This window comes from Protopterus annectens, chromosome 4.part0 (genome assembly GCF_019279795.1).
Source record: "Protopterus annectens isolate FY-2018-M chromosome 4.part0, PAN1.0, whole genome shotgun sequence".
NCBI classification, from domain to species: domain Eukaryota; kingdom Metazoa; phylum Chordata; order Ceratodontiformes; family Protopteridae; genus Protopterus; species Protopterus annectens.
This window is the reverse complement of record NC_056733.1, coordinates 668035849-668050722: the sequence shown is the minus strand read 5'-3', so window position 1 is coordinate 668050722 and position 14874 is coordinate 668035849. Positions and strand designations below refer to the sequence as shown.

Below are 14874 nucleotides of genomic sequence, written 5' to 3'. Positions count from 1 at the left end.
TAATGGACTGTCTTGAGACTGTAGTGTACCTTCAAACAGAGCACTTATTTTTTTCTGTCAGTTGAGGAGTGGTATTAAGTAACTGAATTTTATTTTTCTATGAAAAATTTGTATATATTTTACTTTTGTAGGGCTAGCATAGGGTTTTAAAGTGCTTTTTACTGTGCTTTTTTCTTCCCAAAAGCAACTTTTGTGGACTGATAGTGTTTACTAGCAATTGCTGCTGGTCTTCCCTGCGAAAGAGGCAGCCTTTTTGCCTTGACCATGGAACAGAATACTAGTTACACAGTTAGTCCTTCTTCCAGCTAAAAAAGAAAAAAAAATAAGCAAACAGCCTTTGCCACCACAGCAAGCTAGCAGTTTGTCTCAGCCTCAGGTGTGTGATTCTGCTGTGGCATTGGTTGTACCTCAAACCATTCATCTTTTACCTGAAGCCCTCTGGTGTAGTACCTACACCCACTATGGGCAGAGGGTTAGTCTGCAGCTGTTGGGGTCCCCTCAGTGGGCAAGGGAGAGACATTCTTGTGATTCCTAGGAGAGGGAACTGTGGTGCCCATCTGTGGTGAAGCTGCTGCTGCCATTAGTAACATGGGTGGCCTAATTTTTGCTGTCAAAAACAAACAGAGAACCAGGCATGTATTTACGCCTTCTCAATTTTTCTTGGATAGGAGTAGTTTACTGGGTCTGGCTCAGGCTTTAATTCAGGCTATTGATCCTTCTTGTAAAGCAGTTTCTGGTCAAAGGAAGAGGGATTCCTCTTTTCCTGAATAGATTCAAGATTCTGAATCTGAAAAAAAAAAAAAACAGAATAAACAGTCTTAAAAAATACAGGTAAACAGAAGTTTAAGAAGAAATGGCGAAGGGGTTCCAAAAAGAAGCCTCAAGCCTATCAGAACCAAGGACAGTCCAACAAGTCTAACTGACTATTCAAGAGATCTTGTGAACCCCTCCAACCCTGGACCTCTTTTTCTTCCAGAAAGTCTGCATCACTATTTTTCTCTTTGCCAACAGATAGTTTTAGACAAATGGGTTCTGAAAATTAGTTATCAATGTTACATATGACAGTGGGAGGAAATTCTTCCTTTCCAGGGGTTGATTCCTTATTCTCCAGATCATTTCCACTGGTTCTTCACCACTTGCTACCCCAAGGAGTGATAGAAACAGTTCCTCATTCCTAGCTGTCGAAGGGTTTTTATTTAAGGATGTCCTTAGTGCCAAAGAAAGAAAATTCTTGAGACCAATTCTGGATGTTTCTTTCCCAAACCTGTTTGTAATAGTGCCAAAAAACAAAATGCCTTCACTTCAGAATGCTACATTTTCTTCCTCTTTCAAGTTTCCTGGCAACTGCCTTTCTTTCGGCTTTTCTCAGTTAGGAGTTGCCACAGCGGAATTCTGGTCTGCTAATGACTGGCAGTGAATTTTTACAGTGTTGAGTTGCCAGCCCGGCACCCAACCTTCAAGGAAGACACACACCACAAACACACACACATACACATACACACACACACTCACACACACACACACACATGCACCTACCTACGTGTCTTTAAATTCATTTGACTGCAGGGAGGACATGCAGACTCTGTAGAGTGGGCGCTCCAGCTGAGAACCAGATAACCTCTTGCTGTGAGGTGACAACGCTAACCGCTGCACCACTATGGCCTCTCAAGTTTGCTTATCATCACATCCATATTCATCCAGACTTCAAAAGTGTCATGGGTGTGATCAGTGAATCCCGATCTCTCTTTAATGCAATACCAGCTTTTAAAAGGAGGTCAAGAAAGAGGGTAGGATAAGTTGTTTATCCCCAAAGAATAAGGTGGTTTAGGATTACAAGGTTAGAACAGATGCATTAAAGCTACACAGCTAAGGCTCATATCCATAATAAAAGCAGAACTCTACAAATCAAAATGGAAAGAAGTGATGTTGAAATAGTGGAAGGAGGTTTGCTCAATGAGGAGAGAGTAGGTTTTTGAATGCAGGTTCTTAAGGAGTACAGGAACAACCATACAATATACTTAGGCTGAGGCTGAAATTGGTTGATATTGATCAGTGCTCTACACCAGTAAACAAATAAAAATACATACTGTACATACATACATATATATGTATAAATAGATATGTTCAACAGTAGCAGAAATATTATGATAACTAAACCGACATAGGAATGGAGAAAAGAGATTTTACCAATAGGGAAGACTGTAAAGTGGGTCACGTAAAATAGGCAAGAGGGAGCTGGAATTTTGTGTAGAAAATTAGCAACTGAGAGCAAATATCTAGGGAAGGAAAAGTCATAGAGTGGGATGAGGCCTGGCAGAGATTTGAATTGTGGGTTGGAGGCTGCTTTCCCTACTAGGGCTTGACAACAGAATAGTTAGGATAATGCTTTTTTTTTATTGATGGCTTCTATCCATAATGGACATGGGGACCAGGTCAGGGGTAAATTTAAGATTTCCCATCCAATTGGCAAGGTTTCATTTGAATAGAGTCAGGGGTGAACTCTGTTTTACTACTTGTAGTAGCTGTTTCAGATTCAGAGACAGCCTTTTCAAATTTTTTTTCTCAAGGAGGTCCAGTACTATGGTGAGCTGACCCTATGGTATACCACTAATGTAAATGAGGCATTCTGGGGAAGAGGCATATAATAATAAGTTATGTGCCTTCTTTCCCTAGAAATGTCTGCAGCAAATGATTTATGTAGCCAACTAATTCAAAGAACCACTTGGCTATGTAAAACACCACTGTAAGCCACATTAATTAACATAGCTTAAAGTTCACTCTCTCCCATTAGTTTAAGTGGGACAGATCATGTTAGAGCCAGGTGCCAGGGAGTTAAGCAGATGGATAGTGGAGTGGTGTGTGTTAGTGTGTGTATGTCTGTGGCTGCCTGTGAGCGTATGAAGAGGTATGAGTGGTGTCAGGTGAGTGTGCATGTGTGTATGGCTGTGTGTCTGCCTGGCTGGTTGAAATAGGGGTGTTAGTTAGGGGATAGGTAGAGTATGTGTGTGCATGGTGAATGGGTGAATGTGTGCATGAGTGTGATTGGGTAGGGAGTGCTAAATGTATGGTGAGTTCTTTTGTGTGTGTATGGTAATGTGTGTGTGTGTGTGTGTGTGTGTGTGTGTGTGTGTGTGTGTGTGTGTGTGTGTGTGTGTGTGTGTGTGTGAGATCATTTCTGCCAGGGGTGTGTAGCTGCTATATCACTAAACTTCCGTTGTCTAATGAGCAAAGTAATACTGAGGAAACACTAGACACTAAGGACTTTTAAATACTAAATCAAGATTGAAATTAATAAAACAACATGTTTTGCAGCATGGAATATGTATGGGGACACTGGACACTAGGAAATTTTAAATATTAGTTTAAGTCACTTACAACATTAACAGGACAATGGGTTTGCTCTATGAAATATAATAGGAACAATAACAAGTGTGAAGCTCTAATGGGCATTATTGACAGAGTGTAATTATTCATGTTTAAGAAGGACAGCGAAAATATAATAGGCAATTTCAGAGATGTTCTGTAAATGCAGGGACAGGTAAGAGATATGGAGGTGTGTCTGAGTGTGGTTTGAATGCATGTATGTGTGTGTTGGGGGTAAAGAGGGTGCCTGTGGCAATGCGATGCATGGACTGCTAATGGTGATTACCATGGCAAAGTGCTTGTTAGTGCTCGTGGTAATCACCGAGTGATTCAGAGACATGCAAATTTGCCAATAGTGAGGTTGTTCCCCATTGTGGCTAGGGTGTCTCTGAATCACTGGCTTTTGTGATGTTGTTAAAGGGCCCTTTTTGACATAGACTTAACTCTTGCAACTGGCCTGTTTCTGAATCCTGCCCATGCTAAATGGATAAAAATATTTTCTGTCTTTATATATGATTCTCCTAATGCATGTTTTCTTCTTCCAATATAGTATTATTTGATTTTTTTTCTGCCAACTAATGCCTATAAGTCTGCTGTCTGCTGTTTGCAAGATGGAATCTAGCTAAAATGCATTTGTTAGATTTGCCACTGGTCACAGTCTTCAAACACACACATACCACTTACAACCCTGTCTGTATTTGGCTAGTGTTCCTTCCCCTCTGTTATTCTTTAACAGATACTTAAGTTGCTCTTGAAACTCCTTAGTACTGGCTGTGTCTACAAGTTTGTGAGGCCTCAGAGTTGGTAAAGAGAGATTGGGTGTTTAGGGGCTTAACTGCAGGGGACTTGCTTACTATGGAAAAACAGTAGTTGAGGAGTGTTGTGTGATGCAGGACTGGCCTTTGGTCAACTGGTGCCCTAGGCAAAAGAGCTCCACAGCTTCTCCCACACATTACCTGGCGCCCCATCTTGGTATACCTACATCATTCACCTTTTTTTTTCTTTTGTCTCACAGTTTGTGGCACTCTTCAGTTTTTCCAATATTCAGTCAACATATTTTAAAGAAACCATTTCTTTACCACAAAAAATAAACAAATAAATACTGGAAAAGCACCCCTGCTAGAGTGGTGCCCTAGGTGGCCACCTAGTTGGTCTATGCCTAAGGCCGGCTATGGTGTGATGCTTTAAGTATAAGTATTTGGAAAAGAGATTTTCTGTTGATGTAGATGTTTTTATGGTGATTAATCATATATCACTTAAACAAGATAAGATTAATCATAGTAAATTTATATAGACTTACAGCAAAGTATCTCAAACTATACACTTCAAGTTATTCTCCTACATCTGAAGAGAAAGAAGCAGTAAAATTGTAGACAGCTGAGGACCACCTGCCTGCTTAGATGTACGTACCACATTTAATCTGGAGTACAGACAGGTAGTCTGACACAGAAACACAGGCAGACTGGTTCAGAAGTTACCCAGAAGTATGTCTTATCTAGTATGACTGTTAAAATTGTTTAAGATTCTCAAGCAGTGGGGAGAATGTGTGTGTGTGTGTGTGTGTGTGTGTGTGTGTGTGTTTGTGCATTTGCATGTATCCAGGCATGTCGATGTGTGCTTGTGTTACATACATATAATCTCATAATACTTTTTAACCAACCAAATACTTAAGCGTGTGACTGTGCAGCCAGACAATCAGAAACCTAAAACTCAAATATAAAAATACAGGTCACATAGCGTCCCTTATAAACTAAATATGAATTCAAGGCTATCATTCAAAAATACCAAATGGCAGACCACGATGTAAAAATACAGGGATCCATTTAATACACACTTGATACACTTGATTTTTTTGAATGATAGCCCTGAATTCATAGTTTATAAGGGATGCTACGTGAGCTGCAACTTTATGTTCGGGTTTTAATCTTGTATTATGCCTACACGACAGAAGATCAGAGTGTACAGCAGAACTGTAAAACTCATTCCTGGAGTATCTTACTGCATTTATAAAATGTGGTAAAGTATGAGTGACTGTAATGATTTCTAGAGACATAGAAGACATTAGAATACACATCTGGAGGCTGGTCGAACTGTTGAAAAATAATTACTCATGTCATAATCATAAGTAGTTGTGCTAAGTGGCCTACATTATGACCATATATATTTCATGGACAAAACCTTTTCCCCAAATGAGAATTAATATTTGCCAAGTTTTGTTTCAAAAACAATCTGGTGAAGAAGATTTGGGGCAGACAGGAAGAAAGCAAAAGGAAATGAGGACATCCAGCAAAGAGATGTATGGATTGTGTGAGAGAAGATCTGCAATAGTCAGGCATGACTGTTGAAAAAGGTAAGAGTGGCATTGAATTGAGAGAAATGGTGGCATTCAAAACAACACCACAACCTTATGCAGAAAATGGGAAGAAGGGGGTTGATGGTGCTCAGGTTTTGTTTCAGAATTCACCAGTTATATATACATATTCTGTAATCACATCATGATTCCATATCATTACTGTCATGTACCATTCGATACTGTCTAGTAGATTCTCTATGGCTCAGAGCTCCAGCGTGTGGAAACTTTCCCACAGTATGTCATTGTGTGTACTTGGTAAGAGTTTGCTAAGTACTTACTTGGCAGTCTGGAAATGCTGATCTCTAGTCACAAAGATGTCCTGCAAGATAGTAAGAATCCTACCTGATAGTAAGGGTCCTGACCATAAACCATAGTTTCCATCTGAGTGGGTACCAAAAGTGTTTCTCATGTTACTTTTGCTGTTTTCTTGTGTTTGTCAACTAAAACAAGGCAGATTTAAGAGTGATGTACTTCCCAAATAGATGCGTAAATCAAAAGCTAAAAGTATTGAGTAAGATGGAAAACAACAAATATTTATTGACTTGTTTATGGATTTTGTGAGTACATCTAAAAGTTGCTTTATTGTACAGGTATGTGATTTACAGAACAACAGAGTCAGAAAGAGTGAATCACAAAATAGTTACAAAACAATGGAAAATAAGCAATTCAGATAAATAGGGGCAGATATAATAAAACAGAGCATATTCTACTCCTGGTCCTTCTCTTCACCATGAGTGATGACATATACCAGATTTTTGTAGTCCAGATTTCCAGTAGGATCAGGTGGAAATGCAGTAAACATCTGGTCAACCTGAAAGGGAAGTGTAATATATCATCAGAGCTTTTATTTGTAAACTTATGTTGTCAAAAGAAGGCTATGGCTTATCTAGTCCACCTAAATATTTCATTTAGTCCCTGCAGCTGGCCATTACTCACCTTGTCTGATTCATTTTTCTATTTGCCCCAAACACACACAAATTCTTTGTGGGCAGCCTTCGACTGTTACCTCTTTTCAAGCATTCTGAAGCTTTACCATTTTCTCTTTGAAATAATATTTCCTATATTGTGCTCTGAATTGTTCTTCTCTGGCTGCCAGCAGTATTCTTTCTTTTATTCTTTCTGATTCTCTTGGTCTTGATCTTTATTTCCTTGCTTCCTGATAATGCAGTGTGTCTATATTGTTGTTTCTGTTTCTATATGCCAAATTCTCGGAGTCTTTCCATGTACCCTTATCCAGCTAATAACCAGATGAAAGTGTTTAACGTTAAAATTAGCCATGCAGATCCTGTGGTGTTAGTTTTATTTCTGCATCCCCTTAGCCCTCCAGACCCCTCATCATTTTGTTACATTTGCAATGGACAGTTTCTAGCTCCTTGATCGCCCTTTCTCTGTGCAGCTACTAGAAATAGGTACAGAGTCACATAAAGTTACTGAATACATAGAAAGTGTTGCCTACATACATAGAATAGATAGCTTTGAAAAGTCTATTAGTGTCGGTTTTGGAAAAAAACTATTTTATTTTTCATGGCCATTTTCTAAACAGACTGCTGGAGTAGTTATAGGCGCTATAATGGCTCATACTTGTGTCAATATTTTTATAGTAAATTGGAAGAGGATGAATGTTTTTCACTCCCCCTTCAAACATAATATAGCATTCTATACTTGCTTTATTAATGATACTTTTTGTTTAAAAAGTGGTAATGATCAAGGAATGCTCAACAAGGAGAAGGTCATGGTCAGCTGTTTGTCAGGTGCTAGAATCCTCCACATCACACACACACTCAAGTCTCTCCACAACGGGTACAAGTATGACTGTGTCATTGTCCATGTTGGTGTGAATGACTTGAGACTTACCTCCCTGGACTATATGAAGATGGACATGAGTATGTGCTCCAGGCAGGTATGACCCTAGCCCTAAGCAGCACCCTACCTTCACCAAGAATGATACCACAATACCAAAGAAAAATGTTTGACTTCAACAATTGGCTTAGTTTCTGGTGTCTTTCTAAGGGGATCCAGTATCTGTCTGCCTGGGATGACATGGCTGGCCAGCCACGATGCTTTCCCAGAGATGGTCTCCACCTCTCACCCCTGCGGTTCCGAATCTTGGCCAAAGTTTTTACCTCCCCCATTGTGGCTTTTTTAGGCCATGTCCTAAAGATAAATCTTCCAACATAAAAGATCTGTCAAAAAGCAATTTGAAGGTCATGCTGCTTAATTCTGGGAGCCTTAATCTGAAAATGCACTCACTAGAGACTCTCCACACACTGGAAGATGCCAATGTCTGTCCAATCACAGAAACTTGATTCAGCGCTACAGAGAGCACCCCTGCCTTACCAGGCTATACCTCATTCCATACTTTCTGCCCCCAAAATGAGGTTGGAAAGACTAAGGGTGGTGGAGTCTCTATCTTCATTAAGGACAGGCTCACCTCCAGACTGGTTTACCAACATGATGCATTGGAATTACTCCAGGTGTAACTGACAGTTGTCAAAACACCCATCTAAGTTATAGCCAGCTATAGACCTCCCTCCATGTCTCAGGACACCCACACCTCCTACCTGGACCTACTTGACTCCATGAAGGTACCCCCTAACACTCTGATCCTTGGTGACTTCAACTACCCCACCATATACTGGGTGAACTATTCCTGCACTAATGCACTCACCCAACGATTCCCTGACTTCATCAGTTCTAAAGCACTAGATCAGCTGGTCTTATCCCTCACAAGGGGAGATAACATACTGGACTTGGTTCTCACCAACATGGGCGACTGTTGCATCACTCCCATAGTATGTTCTTCCCTGGTGAAATCAGATCATCCGTCTGTTTCATTCAAAGTTTCTATCACACCCAACCCCTCCTCAGCCATAACCAGGCTAAAAAACATCTCAAAAGCTGACTACATCCTCCTAAGGGAGGGTATCAGCAGCTTCACACCACCCCCCCTCAGATGATGCAGACAACTATACTGAACAGTACGCCAGTGCAGTATACAAGCACCTGTACAACTGCATGGACTCAGCCATACCCAACAGAACTAAAATCTGCTCCTCAAGGAAACACAAACCTGTCTGGTGGACATCTTCTATCAACAGACCTTACAACAAAAGGAAGAAACTGTTGTCCAAGGGTAAAAAGGAACAAATTCCAAATTGGAAAACCTCCCTCCTCTGCCTCAAAAAGCAAATTAGATCACTAGTGAAAACCTCCAAAGCCAATTATGAGTTGAAACTAGCCTCCAAAAACAAAGGGAAACCACAAGTCCTTCTTCAGTTACTTTAGGAACCTCCATGGCAAAGCCCAAGTTTGCTCTGAACTAGTATTTAATGGTACCACTTACACTGATTCTGCTGACTTAGCCAACCTGCTGGCTGATAGGTTCAGTGCACACTTCACCCCCCTTATCGCCCCCCCAAAGGCCCAGTCAGCATCCCCGATACTTGTCCCACACCTCGCATCTCTGCAGATCAAGTGTTAAAGGGCCTATCCAAGGCAAAGAACACAGCTTCCATGGGACCCGATAGTATCCTAGGCTGTATTCTGCACCATCTCCAGTAAGAACTAGCTTCGCCATTGAGCACCCTATTCAACCACAGCCTAACTACTGGCTTCATTCCAGCAGAGTTGAGAATTGCCATTCTCATCCCTTTGCACAACAGTGGTACCACTACTGACCTGGGAAACTATCGCCCCATCAGCTTGACTAGTCTGATCTGTAAAGTCATGGAGCGTATTATTATGAATCTCATAAACAAGGATATTGGCAATCTCCAAGCACTCAACCCCACCCATTTCAGATTCATCAGGGGCAGATCTTGCCTATTGTACCTAGTTGACTTCTTTGGAACTGTCACCAAGGCTCTGGCTGAGGGAATGTCAGTACATACAGCTTACCTTGACCTGACCAAGGCCTTTGACACAATCCCCCACTCGGTCATCATTGAAAAGCTAACACAACTTGGTCTTAATCCCTATCTAGTCAGAAGAGTGGCCAACTGGCTCACAGATAGGACCCACAAGGTCAAAATAGGTGCTGCCACCTCCGACAGCAGACCTGTCACTAGTGGTATTCCCTAGGGATCTGTCCTGGGACCCCTAATGTTTGGCATATACTTCTCAGAGGTCCAGGCAAGGATAAAAGGCCTGTGGTTGACCAAGTCTGTGGGTGACTGTAAGATGGGTGCGGTCATTGACTCCCCAATTGATATTAACATACTAAAAGAGAGTCTCAAAGCTACAAATAACTGGTACCAAAGTCATGGCCTTAAGTTAAATGCAAAAAAAAATGTATTATCGTACCATTCTGCAAAAACACGGCCCCTACTGATTATCACATCAATGGCAACCCCCTAAGCACACAACCTGTGGTGATAGACCTGGGTACTCAGGTTGACAACAATCTCACATTCGATCATCATGTGGTGGTGGTGGTCAGAAAAGGCTTTTACTTGGTTCATCTCACAAGTAAAAGGATTGCATCCAGAAAAAAGGAAGTTATTACCTCTCTGTACTCCTCCCTTATTAGACCTATAATTGAGTATAATGCCCCGTTTGATATGTACTCTCCAAACACCTGCACCAACTGGAAAGGCCACAAAAATACTTCACAAAAAGAATCCATGGTCTCCAACACCCATTCTATGTGGACAGGCTTAAATCACTATCACTCTACTCAGTATCATACAGATTGCTCAGAGGTGATCTGTGTCTCACCTACAAGGCAATATCGGACCCTGCCCTACTGGAGATGCTCCATATCTGTAAGTCTAACTCCTCGTGCATTACCCACTTGATAGGCCTAAATTTAATATACACATCAACAAAACCTGCTGAAGAGACAGGTTTATCTCCCAGAGGCTGCCCCGTCTGTGGAACAGACTTCCCATACATGCCAAACAGAATACCTCACTGACCCACTTCAAACGCAACCTTGATGAGTGGATGGGAAACCACAAATTTGTCCCATGGGTTCCACCCTTGTCCCTCACTAACCTGGGCGACAGGTGCTGACTGAGGTTTCTTTTTTTTGGGGATAAACTCTTGGATAGGCTTGTAAGGGCACTAGGGCCATTAGCTTAGTAACCTCCTATGATCCTATGATTTATTGATTATATTAATGCTAGTACTAAGTATCTTGAGTTTATAGTTCTGTGTTCATCCTCTTGTATACATTTTGTGGGGATAGAAACTTACTATGATGAATTGCAGCATTATTTTAAGTCAATGCCGGTTAGGGAAGACTGTTTTAGTAAGATATTTTTTCACTTTGGTAGTGGACATCCTAGACAAATGAAACATAATATAACGAGCAGCCAGTAGGCTGCTACTGGTGTAGACTTTGCACGTAGTATCATCAGTTTAATGGAAATGTTTGCAGCAAGAAGATACCCTAGAAAAGATGAGGAAATGAAATGAGGTAACAAAAGAAAGGAATTCTGCATGTAGAGCAGTTATGTATAATGCAGCTAGAATGAATAATTATAATAGCTTAAACATTGTTAAGAACACGGCTAGGATGGGAATTGAATTTAGTGTTGATGCAGTTACAATAAGGACTGTTAAAAGAAATAATTGGAAAAATTTGTAAACAGATTCAGTGTTACAGCTAGTAGCAGGTTCATTCTCATGCTTTTTTAAAATTAAAGTAGGTGTAATTAAAAGACCCTACTACACTGCAATGCGGAGATGCCGGAGAGGTATGATTAACAACATACTACTAAATCTGAAGGTATGCATAGATGTGGGGGATGTAAGACATGCACATGTACTGCAAATAGCCTGTATTTTGTACTGGGTCTATATCAGTTCACTGAAACGGCTGAAGTTCGAACACCATATGTTCGAACTTCTAACCATGAAGTGCAAAAACATCGAAGTCTTAGAAAAATCGCTGTTCCAAGAAACACACACACATAACACAAGCACACTAAAAAAACAGCAATCCATACACAAACACTTAAAATCCTACATCTAACCCTACACTAAACTGTACATACACTACTATCTATCCACGTACCTTAACCCAAACCCTAACCCTAAGGTCCGTCACTATCACACACTCACCTGACCCACGCCCTAACCCTAACTCACCTATCCCACCCTAACCCCAAAGTCTGTCACTATCGCACACCCACCTCACCTGCGCCCTAACCCTAATGTCCACACAATCACACACCTACCCGACCCGTAATTTCCCACCACAGTCCTGATAATCTCGAAGCCACAGAAACGGCCCACCGAATTCTTTCCCTGGGAAAGAATTTGGTGTTCCGCGGCTTCGCGATAATCAGGGTTCGAACTTCACAGTTCGAACATCTGGTGTTCGATCGTCAGCCATTTCGATGGACTGATATAGACCCTTTTGTACCTCCTTCTATAGGGCAGATGTGTGGTAGTAAAGAAAGGTATACATGCAGCATGGTAAAGTAGTGTATATTGCCAGGTGTGAATCCTGTGATTCAGCTTATGTGGGGAAAACTGGGAGAAAACTACTGCAAACAGTATGAAATCATGTTTTGTTTAATAAAGTAAACAAAACAACATAAAACATTATGCAGACATTCTACAATATGGTGTAATGTTAAGAAATATGCTTATTTGTTTTAGAGAGATTATTTGCTGGAGAAAGAGAGAGCGAGAGAGAGAGAGAGAGAGAGAGAGAGGGGTGGAGATGTACAATTGTTTTTAGATAATAGAGAGATGCACTGACGGTTAAAATTAGTTGTTACTGTGGCCCCAGTTTTAAATGAGATGATCACTGTTAAACCAATACTGAAAGCTAAAAGACTTTAAAAAATACAGATCAAAGTTTGTTCTTTTGAATAATGTAGGAACTCTTCTAGACATTTCACAAAATATCTTACTGAAATATGTTTTGTTTAATTGAGTTATAATTAACTTTTGAATAGTGATTGGTTATTTATATTAATGAAGGTGTATTTAAATATGTATGTTGGATTTCACTATCGTATTTAAATATGTCAAGTAGTCCTAGTACGGTAGTTTGAAGAATGAAAGTGCTTACTTTTGATTGTGCTACAATGAAAGTGTGCCCTGTATTAGTATCTAGTGTTATTTGCATGTGTGTATGTGTCTGTATGTTTGTGTATATGTATAAAACTACAAATATGAATGACAGAATTCCTGTCAGTGATGTTTATTACTGATGTCGAGTGTCACTGTAGATGAACTAATGAAGTAATGCTGTTGAATGCTGCAGTGGCAGTTACTAGTGTCAGCAATTGATTGCCTGCAGTAGTGCAGTGAAGAGAGCTGCTGTCTCACAACAAGAGGCTCTCTAGTTTGAGTCTCAGATAGGGATGTGCTTTGTGCAGGGTCTGCTTTGCCTCCCTGTGTCCTCATGAGATGTCTTTGGATGTTATGGTTTCCTTCAGCCTCAAAAAGACATGTAGTAAGTAAATTAGTGTTTTCCAAATGTAATATGTTCATGCAGTGTGTGTGTGTGTGTGTGTGTGTGTGTGTGTGTGTGTGTGTGTGTGTGTGTGTGTGTGTGCGGGTGTGCGTGCGTGTGTGCGTGTGTGCATGTGTGTGTGTGTGTGTGTGTGTGTGTGTGTGTGTGTGTGTGTGTGTGTGTGTGTGTGTGTGTGTGTGCAGTCAGCTATGGATCAGTACTCTGACTAGAATATTGTTTCAGTGCTTTATACCCATTGATTACTGGGATAAGTTCTGATGTTCTCACAACCTTGTAAAAGGGTAATGTGAGTTATGAGAAAATGGATGGATGGATGGATGGATGGATGGATGGATGGATGGATGGATGGATGAACGTAAGGTAATAGACTAGTATCTCTAGCTCATTTCTTTTATTCTAGGTTTTAGTGTAATACGTAAAGAGAAGTCCATGAACCTCAGAAAGTATCCCAGGGATGATGCTACCTTTAAGCTGATATATATTAGTTGTTTTTTTCCTTTACTGCCTACTCAACATACCAGACAGAGTCTTTGACAGTTAGGTAGTAGTCATATAAGACTTTTTTTTATAGATTCCTGTCATGAGGTAGTCTGTCATTATAGACATCAGATATGCATGCTTGACTGCAAGTATGATCCCAAGTCCTCAACACAAATTTAGAGAAATTCACGATGTAAGCAGTCAAATTATACAAATGTGGGGAAACTCTTTGGTGGAAAGCCTTGCACTGTGTGGGAGGCCACATTAGATTCTGCATGCCATACTTATCTTTTAACTTGTAGCCTAACAAGTCTTTGCTACATTGTTACACGTCCACCTTGAGATCCTGAGAAACTTTAAGCAGGAGGCAGAATGAGAAGGACACAGAGATGACTTTGGAAGGATCATGACTTTAGGAATACCCACTAGCATCTTTGTGTTATAGTGTGATACTTGCATGCAATACATTTTGTTTTGACAGTGAGTGCCTTAAGTATTGGTTTACTGCCAAAAGGTGAAAATAAATTTTACCTCTTCTTTTGAGAATCTCTCAGCCTGGGTCATCAGCATTTCTCGTAGACTAAGAAAAAAAAGATATTGTTTTACAATCCAACAAATATTTCTTATACATACTTTTACACTATTATATATCAGTCTGCACACTTACTAATTTGATTTCAGGTGGCCTTTGCCTTCAGGGTCGAACACCTTAAATGCATTCAGAATTGTCTCTTCCGGATCTGCGCCTGAAAATATATCAAATAATTCCAATCAGGTATAAAATGCCATCCTTCATTATAAATAGCAGAACTCAGACAGTTCTTTCACTGGGAATGGAAAGACTCACCCTTAAGCTTCTCACCAAACATTGTAAGGAATACTGTGAAATTGATTGGCCCTGGTGCCTCCTTGATCATTTCATCAAGTTCTTCATTCTTTACATTTAAACGCCCTGAGAGAAAAAAAATACACAAGAGAACTGTTTAACATGTGTCTTTATGTGGCCAGAAAAGTAAGATACATTGTATTTCTGATTTAAAGGTGCACAGACCCTATGCAAATAATCTTTTGACTCATTCATCTGGACTGTCATTTACAGCCAACGTTGTTGCTGGAACAAAATTAGAGTTTAAAGAATGAAATCATTCTATCACTACTGAAGACCTCATATCAGAGGAATATGTAACCATCATTATAATGGAAGTAGCAGAGTGTGTATCCATGAGATTTAATGCTTGCATTA

General features: G+C 40.3%; 1 protein-coding gene across 1 annotated transcript in view; it reads right to left on the bottom strand.

The window, feature by feature from the left end:
* Positions 1-6228: 6228 nt before the first annotated feature.
* The window catches only part of MYL2 (myosin light chain 2), a 198039-nt gene continuing 189393 nt past the window's right edge, over positions 6229-14874 (bottom strand). The window contains exons 4-7 of the mRNA XM_044068632.1: positions 14479-14583; positions 14299-14377; positions 14163-14211; positions 6229-6527 (exon numbers count right to left, since the gene is read on the bottom strand). Coding sequence (XP_043924567.1) covers positions 6423-6527; positions 14163-14211; positions 14299-14377; positions 14479-14583 — 338 coding nt within the window. The 3' untranslated portion in view covers positions 6229-6422. The remainder of the gene's footprint in view (positions 6528-14162; positions 14212-14298; positions 14378-14478; positions 14584-14874) is intronic.